A 22,058-nucleotide genomic window follows, 5' to 3' on the forward strand; every position below is an offset into this window, starting at 1 on the left:
GGCCGGAACTCGTGGCCTCCCGGGGTGGTCTGCCCTCCCCCGCAGGCCCGAGTGGGGGTCACAGCCTCGCAGCGCCCACAGTTGTCCAGTGGCACATGTTAGCCAGGCTCTGGGTATGAAAAGGCGTTTGGGGGTTTCTCTTTTCTTGTTCCTGAACGCCGAGCCTGCTGTGTCTCTCTGTGGCTCTCGGCCTTTTGTAACTGAGTGTGAGTTGCTTCTTCCTGTTTCTCGTTGTTAAGAAAATTGTCTTTTTCTCATTGATTTTTAGAGGTCCTCTCTATGGTTTGTGTTTAAATTCTTTACCCATTGCATATATGTATAAAATACTTTTCCTAGTTTGTAACATGGTTTCCGTTTTTATGTTGTCTTTTGATGAAATTGAGTACTTTTAAAAAATAATTTAAAAAATTTTAAATTGTGATGATTTACGACATGTAACATGCAACATCAGATTTGCCATCTCAACCACCTTTAGCCGCGTGGCTCAGTAGCATCTCAGTGTCTCAGCGTCTCGTGGGGGTGGCTGCGGGGAGCGCTCTGGTGTCAGGAAAGGGGCTGGGAGGACGCAGAGGTGCCGGAGTCTCCAGCCAGTGTTACAGCCCTGGCACGTTGCAAGCATCTGCATTGAATCAGTGGGTGCAGAGCTGGGTGACGGCAGGCTCTGGGGAGCACTTCTGTCTGAGCTGCATTGGTGATACTGGGGCGGGCAGCAGATGGAGGGAAGGCTGTGTCGGGGCTGGGGGGGTTGGGCAAAGTGCCTGCAGGTCGGGGGCTGGGGGGTCGTGCACAGTGCCTGCAGGGCTGGGGCGGGGGGCCGTGCACAGTGCCTCCAGGTCAGGGGCTGGAGGGGCATGCACAGTGCCTGCAGGTCCGGGCCTGTGGAGCTGACTCGTCATAAGCAGGCGGGGCTTTCAAAGGAGACGGGAAGCTGAAGACCCAGAAGCAGTATTGGCTGGAGCGTGCATGGCAGGTTTGGCCAGCACCTTTAATTGACTTTCTTGGGGTAATGTCCTTGGTCCTGACCGACAGGCGTGCTGGACTCACTGGGTCTCTTATGTTGTGCCTTCCAGGTGGGTAAGGAGCAGTTTCTTGTGAAGCTTGGTGCAGCTTTCTCCAGGCCTAACCTACTAGTCTTTGCTTAAAGCACACGAATGACAAAACTCAAAAACAGCTAGGCTAGAAACGTGCTGGAATCACGGTGAGTGTGAGAGCGGTGTCCAGCCACACGCGCCTTCAGGGCTGCTGCCTCTCCTGCCACCGCAGCCTGCCGCTGCGGACTCCTGCCCAGCGCCCCGTTTTACAGACCAGGCCACCAGATCTGGAGCAGCCCGCCTGGCCCCCCATGGCCCCACAGGCGCCTGGTGCCCAGCTCCTCAGCTCAGCCACTGTCATGGTGCACCCGAGGCTGTGTCCACACTCCCAGACATTTAGTTTGACCTTTTATTAAATGAAAAAAGCCCAGGGACAGGGCCTGGGAAGTTCTTACGCAATGAAATGACACGAGCCTTTGAAAGCCAGTTACAGAAACCCCTCCAGATGCAAGGACTGTCTCCCCCGACTGCCCCTCCTTCCCGCCCTGGGCCATCACCGGCCCCTGCCTTCTCTGAGCGCAGGCTCGGTCCCCCCTGCTGCAGCGCAGGATGCACCCGCAGCAGCTCCCTTGGCGCCGGCTTCCCTGTGGTCCCGGGTAAGGACAGTGTGTCTCTGGGGGGGCTCTTGGACCTGGGGCTGGGGCAGTACTTTGTGAACTCCGTGGAATGGGGGCGCTGACGGGATGACAGGTACTACCTCATGTTGATAAAAGGTATAAGTTGATGGGTGAATGCGATCATTACTGCTCACCAGCTTTATCACGATAGACTCCGTGCCCCGGGAGCTTGTGGTCACGGAGCTGTCCCGCCGTCACGTTCCAACCGGGGCGTTTCCATCCCCAGATACACCGCGCACCCGCCAGCAGGGGCGGTCCGTCCCCCGCCTCCCTCAGCCTGGGCTGCCCGAGTCTGCCCTGTCTCTGTGGCTTGGCCTGTTGTGCGCCTTGCACGTCAGTGGGATTCACAGCCGAGGCCTCCCGCGGCGGCGTCTCCCGCTCGCTCGTGCTGTGGCTCGGCCATGCCCCGTGCGGCTCCCTCCATGCCCCACTCACGCCGACGCACAGGGCGGCTCCCACCCTTTGGCTGGGTGAGCTGCCGCTGCGGACATTCGTGCAGAGGTTCGGTGTGGATTCGAGTGTTCAGTCCCCGGGGGCTGGCTGGGCTGGGCTTGCCAGGCGAGGCGTCGCTCTTCACCGAACACTTGGAGAAACGTCCCCGCGGCGGCTGCGCTTTTCCGACCCAGCATGGGGTGCGGCCGTGCCGGGTCTGTCTGTCTTTCCAGCACTTGCTGTTCTCTGCCCCTGGAGTGTCGCTGTCGGGCGGGTGGGAGGACAGATATTTGATCAAGTGTGGTTTGGTGTGTAGACGCCTGTCCTCGAGCTTGTGCTGGGGGGCCTGGGCTTGCCCCGGCCAGGTAGGCGGGCTGTGTCGGGTCGAGGATGAGACTTGTGTGCGGCGTCTGGTCGTCTTTCTCACTGTAAGCGTCTCAGGCCGAAGGCCACAGGGCAGGTTTTCTGATCCAGCACACGGGGTAAAGGAGGGAGTCCTGGAGCCCTCGGTGGCTTTTCAGGCTTATTGGGATTTACCGGGTACATGGCAGGCAGGGGTGCTGGGGGGCCGGGAGACCCCGGCAAGTCTTCACTCTTTCTGGTGGTCTCTGCTGCTCTCGTGGTTCTGCTTCTCTCGGCTTTTCTGTTCTCATGGTTCACCCTGCTTCTGTTTCTGCTTCTCTTCTTCTCGGCTTCTGCTGGCGTCCCCGTGACATGGCCCTTGAAAGCTCAGTCTCAGCCCAGGTGAATCCCATCTACCTAGGCCCACCCCTGCTCCAGGTTCCCGCCATCAGGCATGCGTTCAGGACCGCAAGGATCCATCATCTATCCTGATGGCGGGAGGGCAGAAAAGCCTGATGCTTTTACCTCACCCTACATCATACCTGCCCGCACCCTGGCGGGGCCTGAGCAGGGTTTGCATTTCCGGCTCATTAGATCTTCACCCACCGCCGGCCTCACAGGTGACTGACTGCAGAGGAGGCACGCCCGTCCCTGCACACCCGCCACCTGGGGGCCCAGCAAGCTGGCTCTTCTCTTTGTGAGAAACGTGGGGGTAGGTGTTCTGGTAATGACCTTTATTAAGTGGACCTTTAACCTTCATTATTGATTCCTCCCTTGCACACGTCAGAATGAGCTCGTCCCTGCGACGACTCATCGCTTAATGGCGGTGTCCTTATCGGTGTGTGGGGCCGCGGCCCGGCTCCCTCGGAGTCCATGTAAATAAAATACCTGATAATCTGGGGCGTGTAGGTGGCCATCCTGCCCAGCCGCAGTGGAAGCCGGGTGGTGGGACCACTCCCATGGGTGTCCCGGCCCAGTGTCCTCCACCACGGGGTCTGTGTTACTCTCGTCATGGACTCGCATGCCTCTGTGGAGTGTGGAAGTCAAGTTGTTCACATCAAAGAATTACTTTCTAGCTGGTCTTAACGCTCAGTGGTATCCGCCACCAGGAAGAAGACACCGCACGTGAGTGTGGGGTGACGCGGCGGTCTGAAGACGGAAAACACAGCTCACGTTGCCCGAGTTCTGGCCATCGTCGGGCGGGGCTGCAGGATGCGGCGACCGAACAGGGAGCACCCTCACGAAGTGTGTGTCCCGCTGGGGACCCGGGTGCTCGCTGCGGGGAGGTCCCCGTGCCTCAGCCAGGGCGCGCCCGCGGTGACCCTTCCATCGCGTGTCTGACAGATGTCAAGTGAGCTTGCAGGGGTTCGTAGCATGTGGCCTGCGTGCTCCGTGGCAAGTGCTCCAGGGGCCGGTGTCCTCTCCTCACTAGATGTTAACGCTGTTCCCTGCACGGTTGCCTGGGCTGCCCGGGTGTGCACTGCTGTGTCTGGGGAGACTGATGGTTTCAACATCAGACGCGGGTGTTTGGACTTGGTATTGAGCTGAAACCGGACAGCAGGAGGCGCACAGGTAGCGTGAGGTTGTGCTTGGCTGGAGGCCTTATAAAGTTAAATTGACTTTTAATCAATCGGTAGTCGAAACTGATCCTCTTCATGTGGGCGCCTTTCGCCCAGGGAGGCCTGGCCCTGCTGGACGCCTTATCCTCTTTGCTGGGGCTGAGCTCCTGAAGTCAAAGCAGAATTGAAGGAATGAATGAGGTGAATCAGTAAATAGATACATTTTACCAGCCAAGGAGAAGCAATCTTAGTCAAGTGCTGTAAAGCGGGGGTTGGGGGCAGGGCACCAGCCGCACTTCTGAGCCTGTGCAGCCTTTGCAGGGTGACGCAGGTGACGTGTGAGTTCAGGTGTGAAGGGACGTGGCTGCACTTGGCGCATTCCAGGTGCTGGGGGCGGGGCTTTGGCCTTGGGGTGGAGATGAGTTTGGTGTGTGGGACATCAGCGTGGCTAAAGGGAGCCAGTGGCGGGGACGTGGCTGGTGCGGGGCCTGCTTTGCGGGCAGAGGAGGAGCTGAGCGTTGACGAGGCACGAGCGTGACTGCCCGGCAGCTGGACGCTGGCTTGGTCACGTGTGACCGCGGCGTGTGACACTCACCTTGCAGGCAGTCAGCCAGCAGGAGACGGTGGTGGCAGTCGTGATTGGGACAGAATGCAGGGCTCAGGAGCGTGGAGCGTGAGACTAAGTGGTGGGCAAGGTGGACTGTGAGGTTTTGTGGAGCAACTGAGTTCATGATGGTGCGTTTGCTGAGCTGGGCCTGTGTGGAGGAAAGAGCTGGGGGAAGGTGGGGCTGAGCCGCAGGGCGTTCCAGAGACTTAGCCGACCCCCAAGGGAGGAGGTTTGTGAGCCCAGGGGAGAGGCAGGAGGGGGCGAGCCCCCCTGGAGGGGGGTTTGTGTTTCCTTCTTTAAATCGGGATGTTGGACTGGGTGCTCTCTAACACCCTTTCTTCCTGAAAATCCGACGTTCATTGAGTTACAGCAGACATTGTGGAAAAGTGTGGCGCAGACCCAGAGGACCCCGGGAGGCTTCAGCTCCAGGAGCAGCTGGTTTTGGGTCTCGCAAGTGCTGTGAAGGCAACAAGGATCTGCATGGTCAGACCATGGCTGGGCCTCCAAGAGGAGGGAGCAGCAGAGTGCAGTCAGACTAGCACTGCACAGATTCAGGCTGGACAATCAGCTGTACTCCCGGTGGGTCCCCATCCACCAGGACCCCCAGTAGCCTGGTTCTTCCAGCCCCTGGCAGCAAACGTGGTCACCTCCGTGCAGCCCCCCAGGCAGACGCCAGGTTAAGCAGACCCTGGACTCCAGGACACTTTTTAAACCACTTCTAGAGAGCGCCCGTCTCTCACCAGGCCACAGGCTGACTTTCCCTTGAGACTGTGAACTTGTCAAGGCCGGGAACAGACTTCGCCTCTGGGTTCCTACCCACACCAAGTGGAGCCTCTCTCTGGTTACATCTGTGCTTTTAAGTTAGTGAAAAAAAGTGGGAAAATCATGCCTTGAGCTTGCTTAAAATCAAGGAGAGTGGACCGTTAGGAACATAACAGCTAGCATTATGCTCCGTCTTTGCAAGGGGTTCTGAGCTGTTAGTATTCATGGCTACAGTTAGAAACTCCAGAGCCAACAAAAACGTAAGCCAGTGTTACCGCCATTAAAAAAAAGAAACTTCCTCAGTGGACATGAAAAAATAAATGTATAAGCAGAAAGAGACATTCGACTCCACGTTCAGGAAACACTGTGTAGGCGGAAGGAAAAACAGACCTGGACGCTTCTGAACCCCCGAAGTTGACAGAGAAGACTAAGGCAGACCCCGCTGATCAGGGGCTGGGACCTGCTTTCCGGGATGACCCCACCGCCCGTCTCAGCCCCCCCACCTTCCTCCCCAGTCAGGACTCACTGGGTCTTGGCAAGAAGCCGCTCCACAGGGAGCAGCACCGGGCATAGCCCTGTCCTCCCCCCGGGGCACAGCCCTGTCCACCTCTGGGGCACAGCCCCCCCCCCGTGCCCCCCCCTTCCCCCGGGCACAGCCCTCTCCTCTCTTGCAGCAAAACGCCCAGGGAAATGCAGGGCGAGAGCCCAGACACCATCACCTCCTACTCCTCACTAAATTTGATGTCATTAAAAACAGGCAGACTCCCGGGAGTTATTAACTGACAGATCCTGAAGTGTATTTTCAGATCAGCCATAGAGACCAAGAAGCAGCAACCTTTCCACATGCACCAAAACAGAAGCAGAAAGCAAGTGATTATCAAAGCCCCGCCTGGATGAAAGCGGCTGTCTGCTGCCTTCCAGGGGACGGAGCCTCCCCTCGCTCACCGCCCTTAGTTTCAGCCCCAGCCACCCACGAAGATTCTCGTGAACTAAGTGACAAAGGATTTATGTACATTTGCCCATGAAATTAGAAGGTGCTAGATTAATTACAGCCACAGCTGCTAAATTATGAAGCTCCAGGAAAGGCTTAAATAAATTTAATCCAGATTAAAAATAAACTCGCTACACACACGTCCCAAAGTACCACACCGGGCACAGACACAAAGGGCCGACCTGCCGCCCGTCCTCGGCACGTGCCAGAGGCCCCGGCGGGTGACCAGGTGATGCGCTCGCAGCCTCCCCAGCAGGAGGGGCCACGTGGGGGCCACGTAAGAACAAAGAGCTACCCCAGCTTTACCGGGAGGGAGACAGGGGAAGGAGCGAGGCGCGTGTGTGTGCTAGTCTTTCAAGTGTTCCGAGCAGAACCAGCACATCCAAGGAGCTGCTGGGGAGAAGAGGGCTGAGAAGTCTAAACTCACAATGGCCGGCGCGCTCCCGGGTACCAGGCCCCGGGCGCCTGCTCCGCGGGAGGGAGGACGCGGAGTCACACTGGGGGAGAAAACCCAGAAAGCTGAAGAGCGTCTGCTACACAATTCTATTGGCATCAATTTCTAGAAAATGCCAACTCACCTATAATGACAGCAAGCCGCCTGGTGATTGCCCGGAGGTGCCGGGCAGGAGAGGGTGAGGAATGGGCGGCACTAGGAAACTTTGGGGTGGAGACATTCGCGTCTCTGTCGTGCTGATGGTTCTGCCCTGTGGGCACAGCAAAACACACTTCACACTTGAAGGACAGTTTGTGGTGTGTCCGTTGTACTTCAGCGCAGCTGCTTACGTTGTTTTAAATAAAACAACCCGCATTGGCCGGCATTTGGGTTTAACCGGGAACCCCGCAATGTGATAGAGAAAACTTTTGCTTTTGGAAAGACATTCTCAGCCCAGGTACTCATAGCGCCGAGTCTCCGGAAGGCCCTGCGGCTCAGCCCTGTCTTCCCACAGCCCTTTCCGCCACACAGGCCCAGCTCGGCAAACGCACGTCATGATGAACTCTGTTGCTCCACAAAACCTCACGGTCCACCTTGCCCACCACTTCCTTCTCATGCCCCGCATTCCAGGGGCTCCTCCTCACCCCCCCACCAGGGCCTGCCTGCATCTGGCTTCACTCCGAGGCTGTCCGGTGGTCATCTCAGCGTCCAGGTGTGCAGGGAAAGCTGCTTTGTGAGATTCCTATGTAAAGGAACAGGTGGTCTGGGCTCCCCCACTCCCGATGTCCTACAGATTTTTTTCTTGCAGTGAGTTGCGCTGCTCCCTCCTCGCACTAGAATCGCCTCGTTCTCCCGAGCCTGTCCCTCCTGTCCTTCAGGGCGGGCCCGCCTCTCCCGCGCCGTCCGTCCTGCCCACACGTGGACCGTGTGCGGGCGTCTGCTGGGCCGTGTGACTCAGGCCCCCTGAGCACCGAACCTTAGTCTCCTCCTCTGCAGATGTGGTTTTCTGCTTCTGCTCTGGACATTGCACTTTAGCTGCTCGCACCAAACTCGTGGCCCACCTAGGAGGCCCGTGGCAATGTGAGGTGACCCTGGCCTCTGGAGCGCTCTGGGGCCTCCGTGTTTCTGGTTGCCCATGCTGAGCCTGGAGCAGATGCTCCCTAAATTTTTGTTGAGGGCCTCCCTGGTGGCGCAGCGGTTGAGCCCTGGACTGCGAAGCTGCCCGTAGCCTCTGCAGCGCCGGTTCAATCTCCGGCCACCGGCGAGGGTCCCACATGGTGCTCAGACCTCTCCTGCCACCCGCTGCTCCCCTCAGCAGGGTACTTCTGTCATCTGCCTGTTCTGCTCCCCGCTCTGGCTCTGGTGAATTCTCTCACCCTCCCGCGCTTCTGACTGTACCCAGTGCTTGTGTAAATAAATAAATAAATAAGTCTTTAAAAAAATTTTTTTTTGGTTGAAATAAGACCTATTTGAAGGAAAGCTTTTAACTGTAAGAAGCTTTTTCGATTACAGTATTCATTTTTCTGATGCATTTATTTTGTGTTTCATTAAAAAGTGCTATTCAAAAAAGTGCTCGGAGCCTTTTGGAGAGATTCTGCTTGTGTCAAGTCTGTTTGGAGAACAGTGGCCTCTCAGACAACATGCAACAACGCCCGACTGTTGGGCCTTGCGGTGCGAGCGGCAGCACGCAGCCGCCCTGGCCTCCAGCGCTGGCCCCGGGCCGTGGAGCCCGTGGTGCGAGGTGTTCACCATCCAGGGGCCAAGACAGGATTTTGTTGTTTCTTGCAAGTTGCTAATGTCACATGGATTCTTTCTAACGGATTTCGAGACACGTTCCGTAACCTTCCCGGAGGCCGTCCTTCCCGAGAGGGAGATGGGCTTGTTCTCGGGCCTGTGGCCTTGCTCCTGCCCTGCCTCCGTGGTGGGGGCAGAGGCTGCGTGGGCGTTGTCCCTGCCTGCGAGCCCGTGGTCTGTGTGGAAGGACGTGTGAAGTTCATGTTGGGGAGTGGGTGTTTTCTGAGGGCAGCTTCTCCTTGGGACCTGGTCATCCCCCAGACCAGTCCCCGAGACCCCCAGAGCCAAGGTGTCTGGTTCCTGCTGTCGCCATGGCTTTGGGTCTGGTCCTCTCCCTTGTGGAGGGAGAGGTCGCGGTCTCCAGGTCCTTGGGATCCTGGCCAGGCCCTGACCCCGAGGGCTTCGCAGAACGGGGATCTCTGCTCCCCTAGAGTGACAGGGTTGCCTGGGTCGTGGGCACACGTCTGCTTCCGTCAGCCACAGGCACTTGCACTTGGCACTTTTGTGTCCTGCAGTTTTCCAGAAGCTCCTCTGCCTCCCCATGCTGGTCTACCTGACCCTGTAGCACAGATGGGGGGGGGGTGTGTGCCCATCCCCCCGAACTTGTCTCTGTCACCTCTGGGAAGCCCCTGGCCTTTTTCTTTTGGTTTCTTAAACTGGAAAGTCTTTAATTTTCTATAACCTTCGTGTTTTTGTCCTGAGAATTTAAATGTGACCAGAAGGAGGCTGTCAGGGCTGCGTTGCTAACACGCTCTCCCCTCTCGCCGCAGGTCAACTTCGTCGTGTGCCAGCTCTTCGCCTTGCTAGCAGCCGTGTGGTTTCGGACTTACCTTCGTTCCAGCAAAACCAGCTCTTTTATAAGACATGTCGTCGCCACCCTCTTGGGCCTTTATCTTGCACTTTTTTGCTTTGGATGGTGAGTCCCCATTTTCATCTTCTTTCAGTGACATTCTCGGGCTCTGTGTCTGCATTTGGAGAGACACATCACGCGGGCTTGCTCTGTTACTCCGGAGTTTCCTGCAGAGGCACGTGGACCTGCGTGCACTCCAGCTCTGGAAGATGGGCTTTACCTTTTATCGCCTCAGTTTGGGCTTACCTGGGCGGGGGCAGGGACCGGGGCGGGGCGCCCTCCTGGCAGTGGCAGTGCTGCCTCCCCCGAGCCCAGCTGTTCTCCTCTGTGCAGCTGCCAGGGCCTGTGGTCTCCGAGCGGCCCCTGCTGACGCACCCACCCCTTGCAGGTACGCCTTGCACTTCCTGGTGCAGAGCGGGGTCTCCTACTGCATCATGGTGCTCGTCGGCGTGGAGAGCATGCACAAGTAAGTGCTGCCGTTCGCACGTGAGTACGTCACGATGGTGCATTTGCACCAAAATGAGGTTTTATTGCATTAAGATCATTCTAAGTTGTGATACTTTTTTCAAGAACTGTCCTAAGTACAAATGTGAAATCGCGGGTGTGTGCTGGTCTTGGCCCCAACGCTGCTCATGGCCCTGTCTGGACCATCCCCCGCAGGACTGTCCCCTGCACTGGGGAGGGTGCGCGGCAGCTACCTGGGGCTCCTGACATGATGCCAGGAGGTGTTACCCACACTGTGGCAGCCACAGTGTGTTTCAGGGCCAGGCACTTCAGGCAGGGTGCTCCGGCCCAGTGTTTAGCTGCCCGTGGGGTATCAGGGGAGCGGGTGGGGCCAGTGATGTGCGTCTGGGCGTGAGGGCATCGGGCTTCCTGGGCAGGGCACCTGGCAGGCCCTGTGGGCGGCAGGACGCGAGGTGGGGCAGGCTGGGCCTCAGAACCCAAAGGTGCAGGTCCCGGGACAGTGGCGCCTTCCGCGCCACCTTGGGTTTATGCGGCCGCCACCAGCACTGGCCGCCTCTTTCCCCGCGGAGCAGACCAGACGAGGCCTCGGTGTCGGTGGCTTTTACAAGGGCGTGAGTATCCCGGGTGTTTCAGGGGAAGCGATGTTTGCGCTGTTATGACCCTGTTTTTTAACCTGTTTTGTAAATGTCAGCTTCGGAGTGATACTGCATCTGGTATCTGATTTTTAAAAAGAGGTGAGCCTTTTAATTGGCTAATAGGAAACCATGATCCTCTCACTGAAAACCCGCCCTGCTCGCTTAAACTCCAGTGGTCGCTGGCTTGGACTCGGCAAGTCAGTCGCTGGGGCGATGGAGTGACACGCCACACGGGTGCAATGGCCAGGGCTGGCGAGGATGTGGAGGACCTGGAGCTCTCCCCGCTGCTCGTGGGAAAGCGAGGTGCTGCAGCCACTAGGGACAGAATCGTGCAGTTCCTTAAAAAGTCACACTCACACTTGGCAGAATGCGGCCTGTCCTAGTGTGACTCCCTGCCTGGGCCCTCGTGGACGCTGCAGCCGTGTTGTTCACAAGAGCTGAGCTGGGGCCGGCGCAGCGTCCCTTGGCTGGTCAGTAGGTCCGCGACATGCGGCATGTCCAGAGGCTGGCGTGTCGCTGAGCAGTGAAGGTCGCAGGTGGCACCCGGCGAGTCTCAGCCCAGCCTGGCAGCGGGAGCGCTGCGGGACCCCGTGGGCTTGAGGACAGACCTGTCGGGTGGTCTGGGCGCCGGGAGCCTTGGCCGGGGGTGGAGACGGGGAGACCTCGTGGTACGGGAAGACTCTGGAACTGGATTGCGGTGTTGATGGCAAAAGTGAGTGTATGATTTCACTACAACTCTCTGAATCACATCCCTGAAGCTGGGTTGGTTTTATGGCCTATGGATTTTGGCTCAGTGAGAACCGTTAAATCTCATGAAGGGCCGCACGGAAGGGGACGCCACAGGGCAGGCTCCGGGCCCACTTCTCGATTTTGCCTCTTCTCATTGGGGCGCCACTGCAGACAGATGTTCAGGAAGGATTAGAAGAGTGACGGATGAGAAGGAACACTGAACAGCCGAGGGCCCTCCGGGGAAGGGGACCTGGGCGCTGAGCGGAGACGTGCGCCCTCTGCGAGGTTGTCCACTCCGTTCTGTTCTGTTGAGTGCGTGCAGGTGGACTCGCCTGGGATTCTCCTTTCCATCTGTTTGTGGGGGTTTATAGGCACTCGTGCTGCTGGCTTCTAGCGACATGCGTAGTGGGGTGACAGGCAGCTGCTCGTGTCTCCGCCTCCCTCACCACTTGCTTGTCTCCCTGTGGACTTGGGCCCTGGAGCAGGACGGGTGGGGGAGGCCCCTGGCAGCTGAGGTGGCCTCATCTCCACCACCGTGACCTGGAGGCCAGAGGGCGCAGGGGTCCCTTTTCACTGTTTTCCAGGACCCACGAGACCTCTGTGGTACGGGTCCCCAGATAATAATGTCCTTGGTGAGATTGCCCTAGCCAGGGAACACCTCCTGGCTGGCAAAAGCCTCGAGTTGCTTAAGGTTTGTCCTCATGAAGTTAATTAGTGGTGGTTAGTGGCTCAGCAGGGACTCTCAGGACACCCCATGATCCCCTGAGAGAACATAAAATGTGGCAGGAAGGAAACTGGGGCTTTTCCTCGGTTCTCTCCGTGGCTGAAAACCTGTCGGTGGCCGGGGTACAGGCGCAGGCCCTTAGCAGTCGCTGCGTTGCAGGTGGGGTTTTGCCTCGGAAACCCTAAGTGGTGCTGACATGGATTTTTAGTGTTATCTTCTCATAACTGTCAGTGTTTCAGCAGTTACTGTCTGCCAGGCACTGCCCAGTTGTATGTGGCGGCGGCAGCCTGGGAGGGGTGTGGAGGGCTGGCGTGAAGCTGGCTTGGCCTGGGTGTGCTGGGGCTGCAGCTCCCTTTACCTCCACCAGGCCGGCCGAGGCCACGGCCTGAGATTGCCTGTAAGTACTGTGCGCTGTGGCCTTGAGAATGTGTCATTGCAAAGAAACAACCTCGATGGATCGGGGTTGGGTCCTGAATGAAAGTGGGGTTTGCGGTCAGCACGTCAGAGCCACAGACGCACCCCGGACGGTCCCTCAGCAGGCGGCGCAGCGAGCAGGAGACTTGCAGACTAGCGTTGCTGGTAAGGGGAGTGAGGCTGTGAGGCTTGGAGGCTGAGAGGGAGGGGATCAGCGCCCAGGTGTGCAGGGTGGCAGGGAGAGTTACTCAGCGGCCTCTTGGCGGCTTGGGTCACAGGCTGTGAGGTGCTCCGAGCAGCGCCTGATGTGCATGCGGCGCTGGTAGCTGCTGCCACCCCTGGACCTCGAGCTGTTGTTGTCCGCAGCCCTGTGTCCCGCGCTCCCGTCTCACTCCTGCCCCTTGGTGTGCCTGCTGGTGGCCTGGCCCCGTCTGTCCCTGCTCCGCTCCCAGTCTTTGTGGGGATCTGCCGGCTCCGCTGCAGCTCTTCCTGGCGCTCTGGCCTGGCAGCCGCGGCCCCTGCACCTCTGCCCGCCCCAGTGCTCGCCCATGGTCATAATGGGCTGTTTGTGGCTCCCCACACAGGCCCTACTGTTGGGCCCTGGCGCCTTTGTGTGTGGGGAGCCCCGCCCCCGCCCCCGCCTGAATTCCTGCTGGTCACGGAGCTCTGCACCCCTGACCTCCGCAGCCAGCCCCCTAGCCCCCCTGGATTCGGTCACCTTCACCCCACGGGCCTGCCCCTCTCTCCTGGTGCTGACAGATGTGTAGCTGGCTGCGGCCGCTGGGCAGCTTTGTGACCTGCCTTGTGGCCTGGCTTCCCTGCCCGTCCCCCCGCCGGGTCCTTGCTGTGACTTAGGAGTAATAACAATACCCGCCTCAGCTTACAGCGAGGCCCGGTGCCCCCCCCCCCCCCCAGCACTCTGTGGCGCACTCAGTATGCGCCTCCTTGTCGGGGCACTCTTGTTTCTGTGCCACTGAGAGGGTTACACGCCGCCCGCTGCGCGATGGGAAGACATGGACGTGCTCCAATATCGGGGCCTCGTTCCGGGACGTGGAACCTGAGCAGACTGGCGCGGGCCTCGTCCAGCCCGGCACCCCCGGCACCTGCCAGGCCCTGCGAGTGGCTGGAAGGTGCGTTTAGACACAGCTGAAAGGTTTCTGCGCTCGAGCCTGTGGCGGGAGGCAGCTGCGGTCCGCCCCGCCTCCCCTCTCGCCCCACGCCCGCCTCGCGGCGGCCCCTCCTCTCCCTGCTTCTCGGGTCCTTTGCAGCTGAGCTGGTGCCCGGTCAGAGGAGCCACGATGTACTTTGTCCTCCGCGCTGCCCTTGCTTTTGAGGGCAGTTTGGAGAATTAATTGAATCATTGTTCTTTTTCTGCTCTTTACCTTGTATTTTCTCTCCCTAAAGAAATGGTGAGAAGAAAGGGGAGCGGTCTCTTGTGTGGGTGTGAGGGGAACAGGCTGCAGCCCCCGAAGAACAGGCTGAGGGGCTGTAAGGGCCGGAACTGGCCACAGTGCAGGTTCTCTGATCCCATGCAGACCGGGCAAAGGAGGAGTCAGAGTCCTCAGTAGTTTTGCAGGTTTTTTATTTGGGGTTCAGCGGGTACGTGCAAGGCAGGGGTGCTGGCTGGGGGGCTGGTAGGCCTCCCAGCCCCCAGCAAGTCTTCACTCTATCTGGGCTCTCTGGCGTTGGTTCTGCTGCTTCTCGGCTTCTCTTTCGGCTTCGGCTTCTACTGCTGCTGCTGCTGCTGCTGGTGCTGCTGCTACTGCTACTGCTGCTGCTGCTGGCGTCCCTGTGAGGCCGCCCTTAAAAAAAGCACAGTCTTAGCTCAGCTGAATCCCATCTACCTATGCCCACACCCTATTCCAGGTGCCCGCCATCAGGCATGCATTCAGGACAAGGATCCATCATCTATCCTGATGGCGGAAGGGCAGAAAAGCCTGACATTTTCTTTACCCTACAGGGGCCCAGACCTCCTGGTCACGGATGCCGCAGGCCCTGACCCAGGGAAGGGCAGGGGCACTGACGGGCTCCTCCAGACACCCCACCGGGGGTCCTGGTTTTGGTGGCAGCTACACTGGGGTGAAACCTGTACGCATTTGATGGATGAGTGTCTTTCTCGGCTGCTCGCCATCCGGCGGTGCTCTGTCTGCCAGGAGTAGTTGCTGATGTTGCTGAAAGCTTTTGAATTTTTCTTCTTGCTTAGTTACTGACTTACTTGGAGAGGCTGAATCAGATGATACTTTGATCTGGAGTCCACAGGCCCTCAGTCGTGGGTGTAAACTACAGTAGTCTTGTATTTTGAAAGAGAAATTAATCTTGCTTAAAACCAACAGTCAAAACCCGATTTTATTTGTATACTTGAGTTAACTCTAAAAGTTTTCTTGGTAAAGAACCATTCACTGACTTCACTGTGCTACTGAGCCAGGTGTGGGTGCAAAGCAAGACAGTCGTTGGGTGACTGGTGTATTTCTGTCACCTGCGAGCAGAGCAGGGACAGGGGCGTGGCTGCTGGTGCCACCACAGCATCTGGCCTCGCTGCAGCCCAATGCCTGCTGCTGCTGCCTCCTGAATAAGGCTTCTGTGAAGGCACAAACAAAATCCCTCATGTCTTTTATTGTATTTGCAACTCGTTGAGCTCCCTTGATTCCAGCTGAGAAACACCTGGCCAAGGCAGGGCATCACCCACCAGTCCCCGGCCCCGGGGCGGCAGAGTTCGGCTGGGAGCAGTAGATACCTGCAGGGCTCTGGGGAGGAGTTAAGAGTGTGCTCCGAGCCAATGTCTTGGGCAGATGCTAGAATCTGGGGTTTCTGTCCTAGGGTGCCGGCAAGGGGGGTTCTGTGGCATTCGGAACAACTGGAGGGACACCGAGTCTTGTCTGAAGATGCCAGGAGTGTCTGTTGCTGATAAAGCAAGTGGTTTCCAATTTTCCTACTAGAGTAGCAAGGGTAGAGACGATTTTCCAGTGCCAGGCTCAGTTCACACTCCCCGGCGAGGCCGGCAGTCTTCTTGCCGCCAGTGCTTCACCAGGTGTGGGTTTTCCAGGCCTGAGCTAGGTGCTGATGGGCCTCTGCAGCTGTGGTGCGTCTGAGCTAGCCTGCAAAATCCCATTTTCATTGGCGGAACTTCCAGCTATTGAGGAGCGAAAAGGTCCACAAATTTTCTCACCCCCAGAGTAGCGGTAAAACTGAAGGAGTTTGTCAAAACCATCGCAGGACCCTCAGCTTCACCAGAAGTGAACAGCATTTTGAGACGCATTAAAAATAAACCCAACCTGCTGACCTTGGAATAGGAGCAGTGGGGCTCTGTGGTGTTTCCTCCTGGGGTTACTTCCACCCTCCTTCCTGGGCAGAGTAACTCCCTTGGGCAGGGCTGGCCGGGACCACCGCAGCTCTGATACCAGAGGCGACTGACCTGATCCTAGTGCAGGCAGGAAGCCAGCGCCCTGGCTGACAGAGAAGGCCTCGGCTCACCCTAGCAGAGGACGTGGTCTGTAGTCGGGGCCTGGAGGGGTGTGAGAGGGTCTGCGCACAGCCCTGGCTGCCAGGAGGGGGCATCCATGCTCAGGGGAAGCTGAGAGGAAGGGCTGGGGCCGACTTGGAAACTACTGAATTTCAGGTGAGCTCCAGCCACATGTGGTCCATCAGCAAAGGGCAGAGGCTTTACTGGCTAGAGGTGTTTGAGCACAAGCACTAATTATCAGCCAACGGCTAAGATTTGAAGACACAGGAATGACCCCTAGAGCCAGGCTGAAGGCAGAAATTTAGGATTTCAGAAACTGAGCAGACACTTCAGCTGCTGCAGCACCATGGGTGAGAGCCTCAGCAGACTGAGTCCTAGCTAAGAGACATACAAAAACAGTACAACAGCAGTGCTCAGGAGTAAAACGACAGTCAATGTATTGTCAAAATTGCCCCCAAATGAAGTATTATGTTATTTGATAGCGCCAGGTTTAAGCAAATATGAGAAATGACTGGGGGTGAGGGGGCAAAGCAGTCCATTGACACTGTCACTAAGTGGGACTAGATGTTGCATTTACTGCAGACTTTAAAGCAGCTACTGTACTTTCAAAGAATTAAAAGAAGATATAATGACCGTGACTCGACAAAGAGGGAGTATCGGTAAAGAAATAGAAACGATTAAGAAGAACCAAAGTCCTGGTGTTGAAAAGTAAATAACCAAAATGAAAAATTTACCAGGTATGCTTCATGGTGATTTGTGAAGGTCAAAGAAAATATCAGTGACTTTAAAGTTGGAGAGTGGATACTATCCAGCTATGGAACAGGTGCAGAATACCGAGAAAGAGCGAATGGAACTGCAGAGACAGCAGCACTTAGACAGCAGCACTGAGGCACCAGCATACGGTGATGGTTGTCCCCAAAGAGAGCAGAGGGGGTGTTTGGAGAAATCGTGGCCAGCAGCACCCCAGATATGCTGAAAAGCACTAATCTGCCCATCCAGCAAGCTCAGCAGACCCCCTGGTGCGGAAAAACAAACAGATACTCACAAATCTGAGATGCATTATTGCCATGCTGCTGGAAGACAAGACAATAAGAGCGACTTGACAGCAGCAAGAGAAAAGCACTCATTATGAGAGAGGAACAGCACATTTCACCAGGCACAGTGGAGGCCGGAGGAAGTAGAAGGGCATATTCAAAATGCAGGGGAAAAATTTCAACCACAACTTCTATATCCAGCAAAATTATCCTTCAGGAATGATAGTGAAATGCAGACATTCCCAGATAAACAGAGACCTGGCCTTTGGGTCCGGGCTGGTATACCAAAGGGTGACTTGAATTCACAGGGAGAAAGGAAGCGCTCCAGAAAGGATAAATACGTGGGTAACTATTAAAGATGGTCTGTGTGTCTGTTTTCTTCAAAGACTTAAGACAGTGAGTACAACATTGTAGCATTATATGATATAGATGCCATACATATGAAATAATAGCAGAAAGTGAGGGAGAAAGAGACCTGTGTAAAATTACTATATCTTAACAGAATTAAGTCAGTATTAATTAAAAAAGTTTGTGATAAGATATATATTGTTATCCCTAGAGCCACCACTGAGAAAAAGAACTAAAATGTACATAGTGGAAAGACCAACAGAGATTAAAGTAGTAACTAGCAAAATATTTTATACAAAAGAAGGCAGTAAAGGAGGAACCAAAAAATACCTAAGACATCTAAAACGATAGCAAAATGGCAGATGTGAAGGGACCATATCAATAATTACATTAAATAAGAATCAGAAAACAGCCTGGACTAAAAACAGACTGAACTATATGCCTGCTACAAAAGATACTCTGTATTTTTTTTTAAGATTGATTTATTTATGCATACAAGAACTGGGGTACAGGCCAGAGGTGCAGGGGGTGAGAGGATTCACCAGAGGCAGAGCGGGGAGCAGAACAGGCAGATTGACTGAAATCCACTGCTGAGGGGAGCAGCGGGCGAGGCAGGAGAGGTCTGCTGTGCCCTGTGGTTAGCTCCCTGGCTGGGGATCAAACCCGTGCTGCAGAGGCTACAGACAGCTTTGCAGTGCTGTACTCAACCCTCTACACCACCAGGGAGGCCCCAAAAGATACTCTTTAGATGAGAGGACTCACACAGAAAGGATGGACACGTGTCTTGCAAACAGCCACCAAGCAGGTGCTGGGGGAAGGCCCGGGCCAGTGAGCGCCGTGGGAACCTGCAGGCCACAAGATGGGCACGCAGAGCCCGTGATGGCTGTCTGCTGCAGGTCATCCAAGAGTGAGAACAGAACAGCTGCACCTACTGCATCAAAAAAAGAAACCTGGGCCTCCCTGGTGGCTTAGCGAGTTGAGTGCCGCGCTGTGAAGCTGTCTGCAGCCTCCACAGTGTGGGTTCGATCCCGGCCTGCCCGTGAGGATCCCACATGGTGCGGCAGACCTCTTGTCTCACCCGCTGCTCCCCGCAGCAGTGTATTTCGTCAGTCTGCCTGTTTTGCTCCCCTCTCTGTCTCTGGTGACTCCTCTCGCCTGCCCACACATCTGGCCTGTACCCCAGTTCTTATATTAAAAAAAAAAAAAAAAAGAAAGAAACCTGAGATAAATCTGATAAAAGAACTGCACGTATACTTAGAGACTGCAGACCTCTCGAGAGAAGTGAAAGGCAATTACGTGAAGTATTTCCTGTTCATGGGCTGGGGGATTTTCTATTGTTAAATATGGGCAGGCAGGCGACTGGGAGGCGTTGCAGTACACACCTTGGTGTGTGGAGGTCTTCAGAGGGGAAATATGAACAGGCAGTAATTAGATGTATTTACCTGTGATGATGGCGCACAATCAAAGTACAGTGGGGCAGACTAGTGCAGCGTTTTATAATGGGTTGAAGAAAGTTGTTTGTGGAGTGGTCCAGTGACAGTTCTGGAGTTCTATCATCTAGTTAATAAATTACTTTAAAATGTGACCTTTAATAAACCGATCTTTCATTGTCACTAACGTCGCGGGTCTGTCCTGCAGATACTGCTTCGTGTTCGCGCTGGGCTACCTGAGCGTGTGCCAGATCACCAGGGTGTACATCTTTGACTACGGACAATATTCTGCCGATTTTTCAGGGTAAGAGTAAAAGTTTGATTGAGCAGCTTGTGGCGTCTGTTCTATCTTGTTGAATAAAGGACAAAATACAGTTGTGTTTAGTGCCCCATGGAAATCTAATACTCAACATTTCAATTACAGATTCCTTTATGAATAGAGAACTCCCGTGCAGAGGTCTCTTAGGATGCTGTGTTAAGTCACGAAGTAACCTATTCTTTTAAATTAGGTAAAATTTCTAAAGAGAGAGCCATTACATTTGTTGTACGCTCTCCTGGTGGGAACGTGTCCCGTAACCATTGAAAATCACCCCACATCTGCGCCGGACTCCCCTTTTCTTCTGTGTGCCCCAAGCCCCCCGTGCAGACAGTTGCAGCTTTTTTGTAAGATCTCATTGCTCGGTCTTGCTTCCTGGCACCCATGGGGATTCTGTGGCCAGGGTGCGGGCGGAGCCCTGCCAGCCTCAGCTCCCAGAGCAGACACTCGAGAATGTCTCTCCCTTCCATGCCTTGCGCCTTTACGGGGTGTTCGGCCTCCTCTCCAGTGTCTGAATAGCAGCAGTGACTTGGGACTTTCGTTCCTTAAAAGGGAATTCCGTCCCCCCCACCCCCGTACTCTGTCCTGTTACACAAGCGACGGAACGTCTCTCGTGAGCTACAGGCCCATCTTTGTGACGCTGTGGTAGTCGTGGGGCATGTAAAGATAGAGCTCCATGTTCTTTATGGCAGCTTTCTCAATGGAAAAATGTACAGAGACTTGCTGTTAAATTAATTTTGAGTCATTTGAGTAAGATAAGTAATGACCAGGAAGTTCAACGGAAGGACAGAGGAAGTGGGAAAAAGAAAACAAGGTGGCATCTGTGGAAAAAAAATTGGTCAGGAATCAAAATGGATCAAAATTGTTTGAGCACAGAGAAAGTCATGGCTGCACAAGGGGGATTTTAAGAGGTGATGTGTCTTCTTAACGAGATTATTAAAATAGATTTTACTTTTATCAAACAGATTTTTAAAATGGGCTTGAATGAAAGGTGATTGTACCCAAAAGAACAATCAAAACAAAACTGATTAAATGTGCAAAAAAATCAAGTTAGTTAAATTGGCCGTTCACAGAAGAGGATGGAGGGGTGTACCTGGGATTCGGGGCAGGCGCGCCAAAGCGGGGCTGCCGCGTCGCGGGTGCGCTGGAGGAGACTGCGCGCTGGCCGGGAGCGGAGTGGGGGGGTGGGGAGGGCGTGATGCACTGGATGACGCAGAACAAAGTCTTGGGGAACTTGAAGAGGCAACCAGGTGATTTGTTACCTTCAGAAAATAACAAAATTAAGACCTAGTTGTGTAAGTTGGAAAGAATAGAAATAATTTAGAAAATGTGATCTTCTGGGGGCCTCCCCGGGGGCCTCGGGGTTAGTCTCGGGCTATCACTGCTGCAGCCTGAGTTCGATCCCCGGCCAGGGAGCTGATCCACATGGCACAGCAGACCTCTCCTGTCTCCCCACTGCTCCCCTCAGCAGTGGATTTCAGTGGCTCTGCCTGCTCTGCTCCCCACTGTCTCTGGTGAATCCTCTCACTGCCCGTACCTCTGGCCTGCATCCCAGTTCTGTGCTGTGTTCACCTTCGTGCTTAGCACATGGTGGTAAACGAATGCTTACTGAGTCGGTGATGAGATTTCATTTGAGAAGAAACTTAAAAAACACAGTGAGGAAAAGTACCAGATACAACATAGAAAAACCTGAGCATCCGGGGCACGCTGTGTTTAAGAGGTAAGTTCTCTTGTCTAAGAGATAAGTCACAGCTTTGAAAAATCACAATAAACGAGCACAAGAGCAAACGTTTAGGATATGATAGAAGTTCAAGGGATGTGCCTGATGAATTCAGTTTATGAAGGTTGACAACAGCTCTTGACACGAGCAGCTGAAAGTGAATAGGTTATGAGGTCCTGACTCTTCACACGGGCCTTTGGGGTCCGGGACCCGCAGGCTGATACCAGGGCATGGAGCAGGCGCACTGCAGCCCCCGCCTGGCTTTGAGCACATCTGCTCCGGCTGTTGCGTGCCCGGCCTATCCTCCAGCTCGCGGGACCGCCACGTGCTCTCGCGGGACCTTCCTGCCAGTCACCGAGCTCAGCTGGAGCAGAGGGGAGAATGTGGCCCGGAGCTGCCTGGGCCCACTGCACTCCTCGCTGGGTCCCACCTCTGTGGGTTCCTTTTCTGTTTCCCTTTGCTCCTGGAAGCGCCCCCTTCTCCCCAGCTAGGGGCGGGCTCTCTGCTGCTGGACAGCTTGATCTCAGTGGCTGGACATCCCGGGAGCTTTTCTCACTCGCATTTCAGCAAGAGGCACCCCCTGCCCCAGCCAGTGGTTTAGGGAATCAGGTGCCTCCTTTCTATGCTTCCACCTCCTTTGGGGTCTCTGGAATCCTCAAAGAAGCTGGCACAGCCACGCGGCAGGCAGGGCTGGCCACGCAGCCTGGAGTAGAGGGCTGTTCACGGCCCAGCAAGTGCTTGTCCGAGACCACGTCTGACCCACCCGTCCTCTGTCCCAGCGCCCCACAGGCGGACCAGCCCAGAGCCAGTTCCCTGCCTGAAGCCTCAGTTCCCAGCCCCAGGTCAGAGCCATGTCCTTACAGCTTCCTGCAAAAGGCACAACTCTGAGCTCCTGGGCCACTGTCTCAGTCCCTCCTCCCTCCCCGGCCTCCTGGCTTCCACCTGCAGCTCTTCACCTGGCTCTCCTGTCTTCAGGCCTCTGCAGGGATTGCTCCCTGGCTTACATTCTCTGTTTAAATGTCACCCTCTGGGTGAGGCCAATCTTCACTCTGTCCTGGCTCCCTCTCCCCGGAGCAGCTCTGTGCTTCTGCTGAGCGCGAGCAGCCCTCGTGTGCCGTGTGCCTTGCATGCAGCTGTTACTGCTCTTGCCATGGCCTCCCCGCCCCCCTCCTCCCCCTTCTGCTGAGCCTGAGCAACATCTGGCCTGGGATACACTCGCCGGTCTGTTCATCTGTGGTCTCCCCCTCAGCAGCGTGGGGTAAACACCCTATCAGCAAGTGCCGGCCACGTCCCGGCGTGGCGCAG

The 22,058-nt window shown here is 55.8% G+C and overlaps 1 protein-coding gene across 2 annotated transcripts in view; it reads left to right on the plus strand.

The window, feature by feature from the left end:
* The window catches only part of MBOAT2 (membrane bound O-acyltransferase domain containing 2), a 54,021-nt gene that overhangs the window by 15,311 nt on the left and 16,652 nt on the right, over positions 1-22,058 (plus strand). For both annotated transcript variants that reach the window (XM_037528553.2, XM_037528552.2), the window contains exons 2-4: positions 9,399-9,544; positions 9,867-9,944; positions 18,926-19,021. In XM_037528553.2, the coding sequence (XP_037384450.1) occupies positions 9,399-9,544; positions 9,867-9,944; positions 18,926-19,021 (320 nt within the window). The remainder of the gene's footprint in view (positions 1-9,398; positions 9,545-9,866; positions 9,945-18,925; positions 19,022-22,058) is intronic.

This window comes from Talpa occidentalis, unplaced genomic scaffold (assembly GCF_014898055.3).
Source record: "Talpa occidentalis isolate TD23 unplaced genomic scaffold, MPIMG_talOcc4v2.1 talOcc4.5, whole genome shotgun sequence".
Classification (NCBI taxonomy): domain Eukaryota; kingdom Metazoa; phylum Chordata; class Mammalia; order Eulipotyphla; family Talpidae; genus Talpa; species Talpa occidentalis.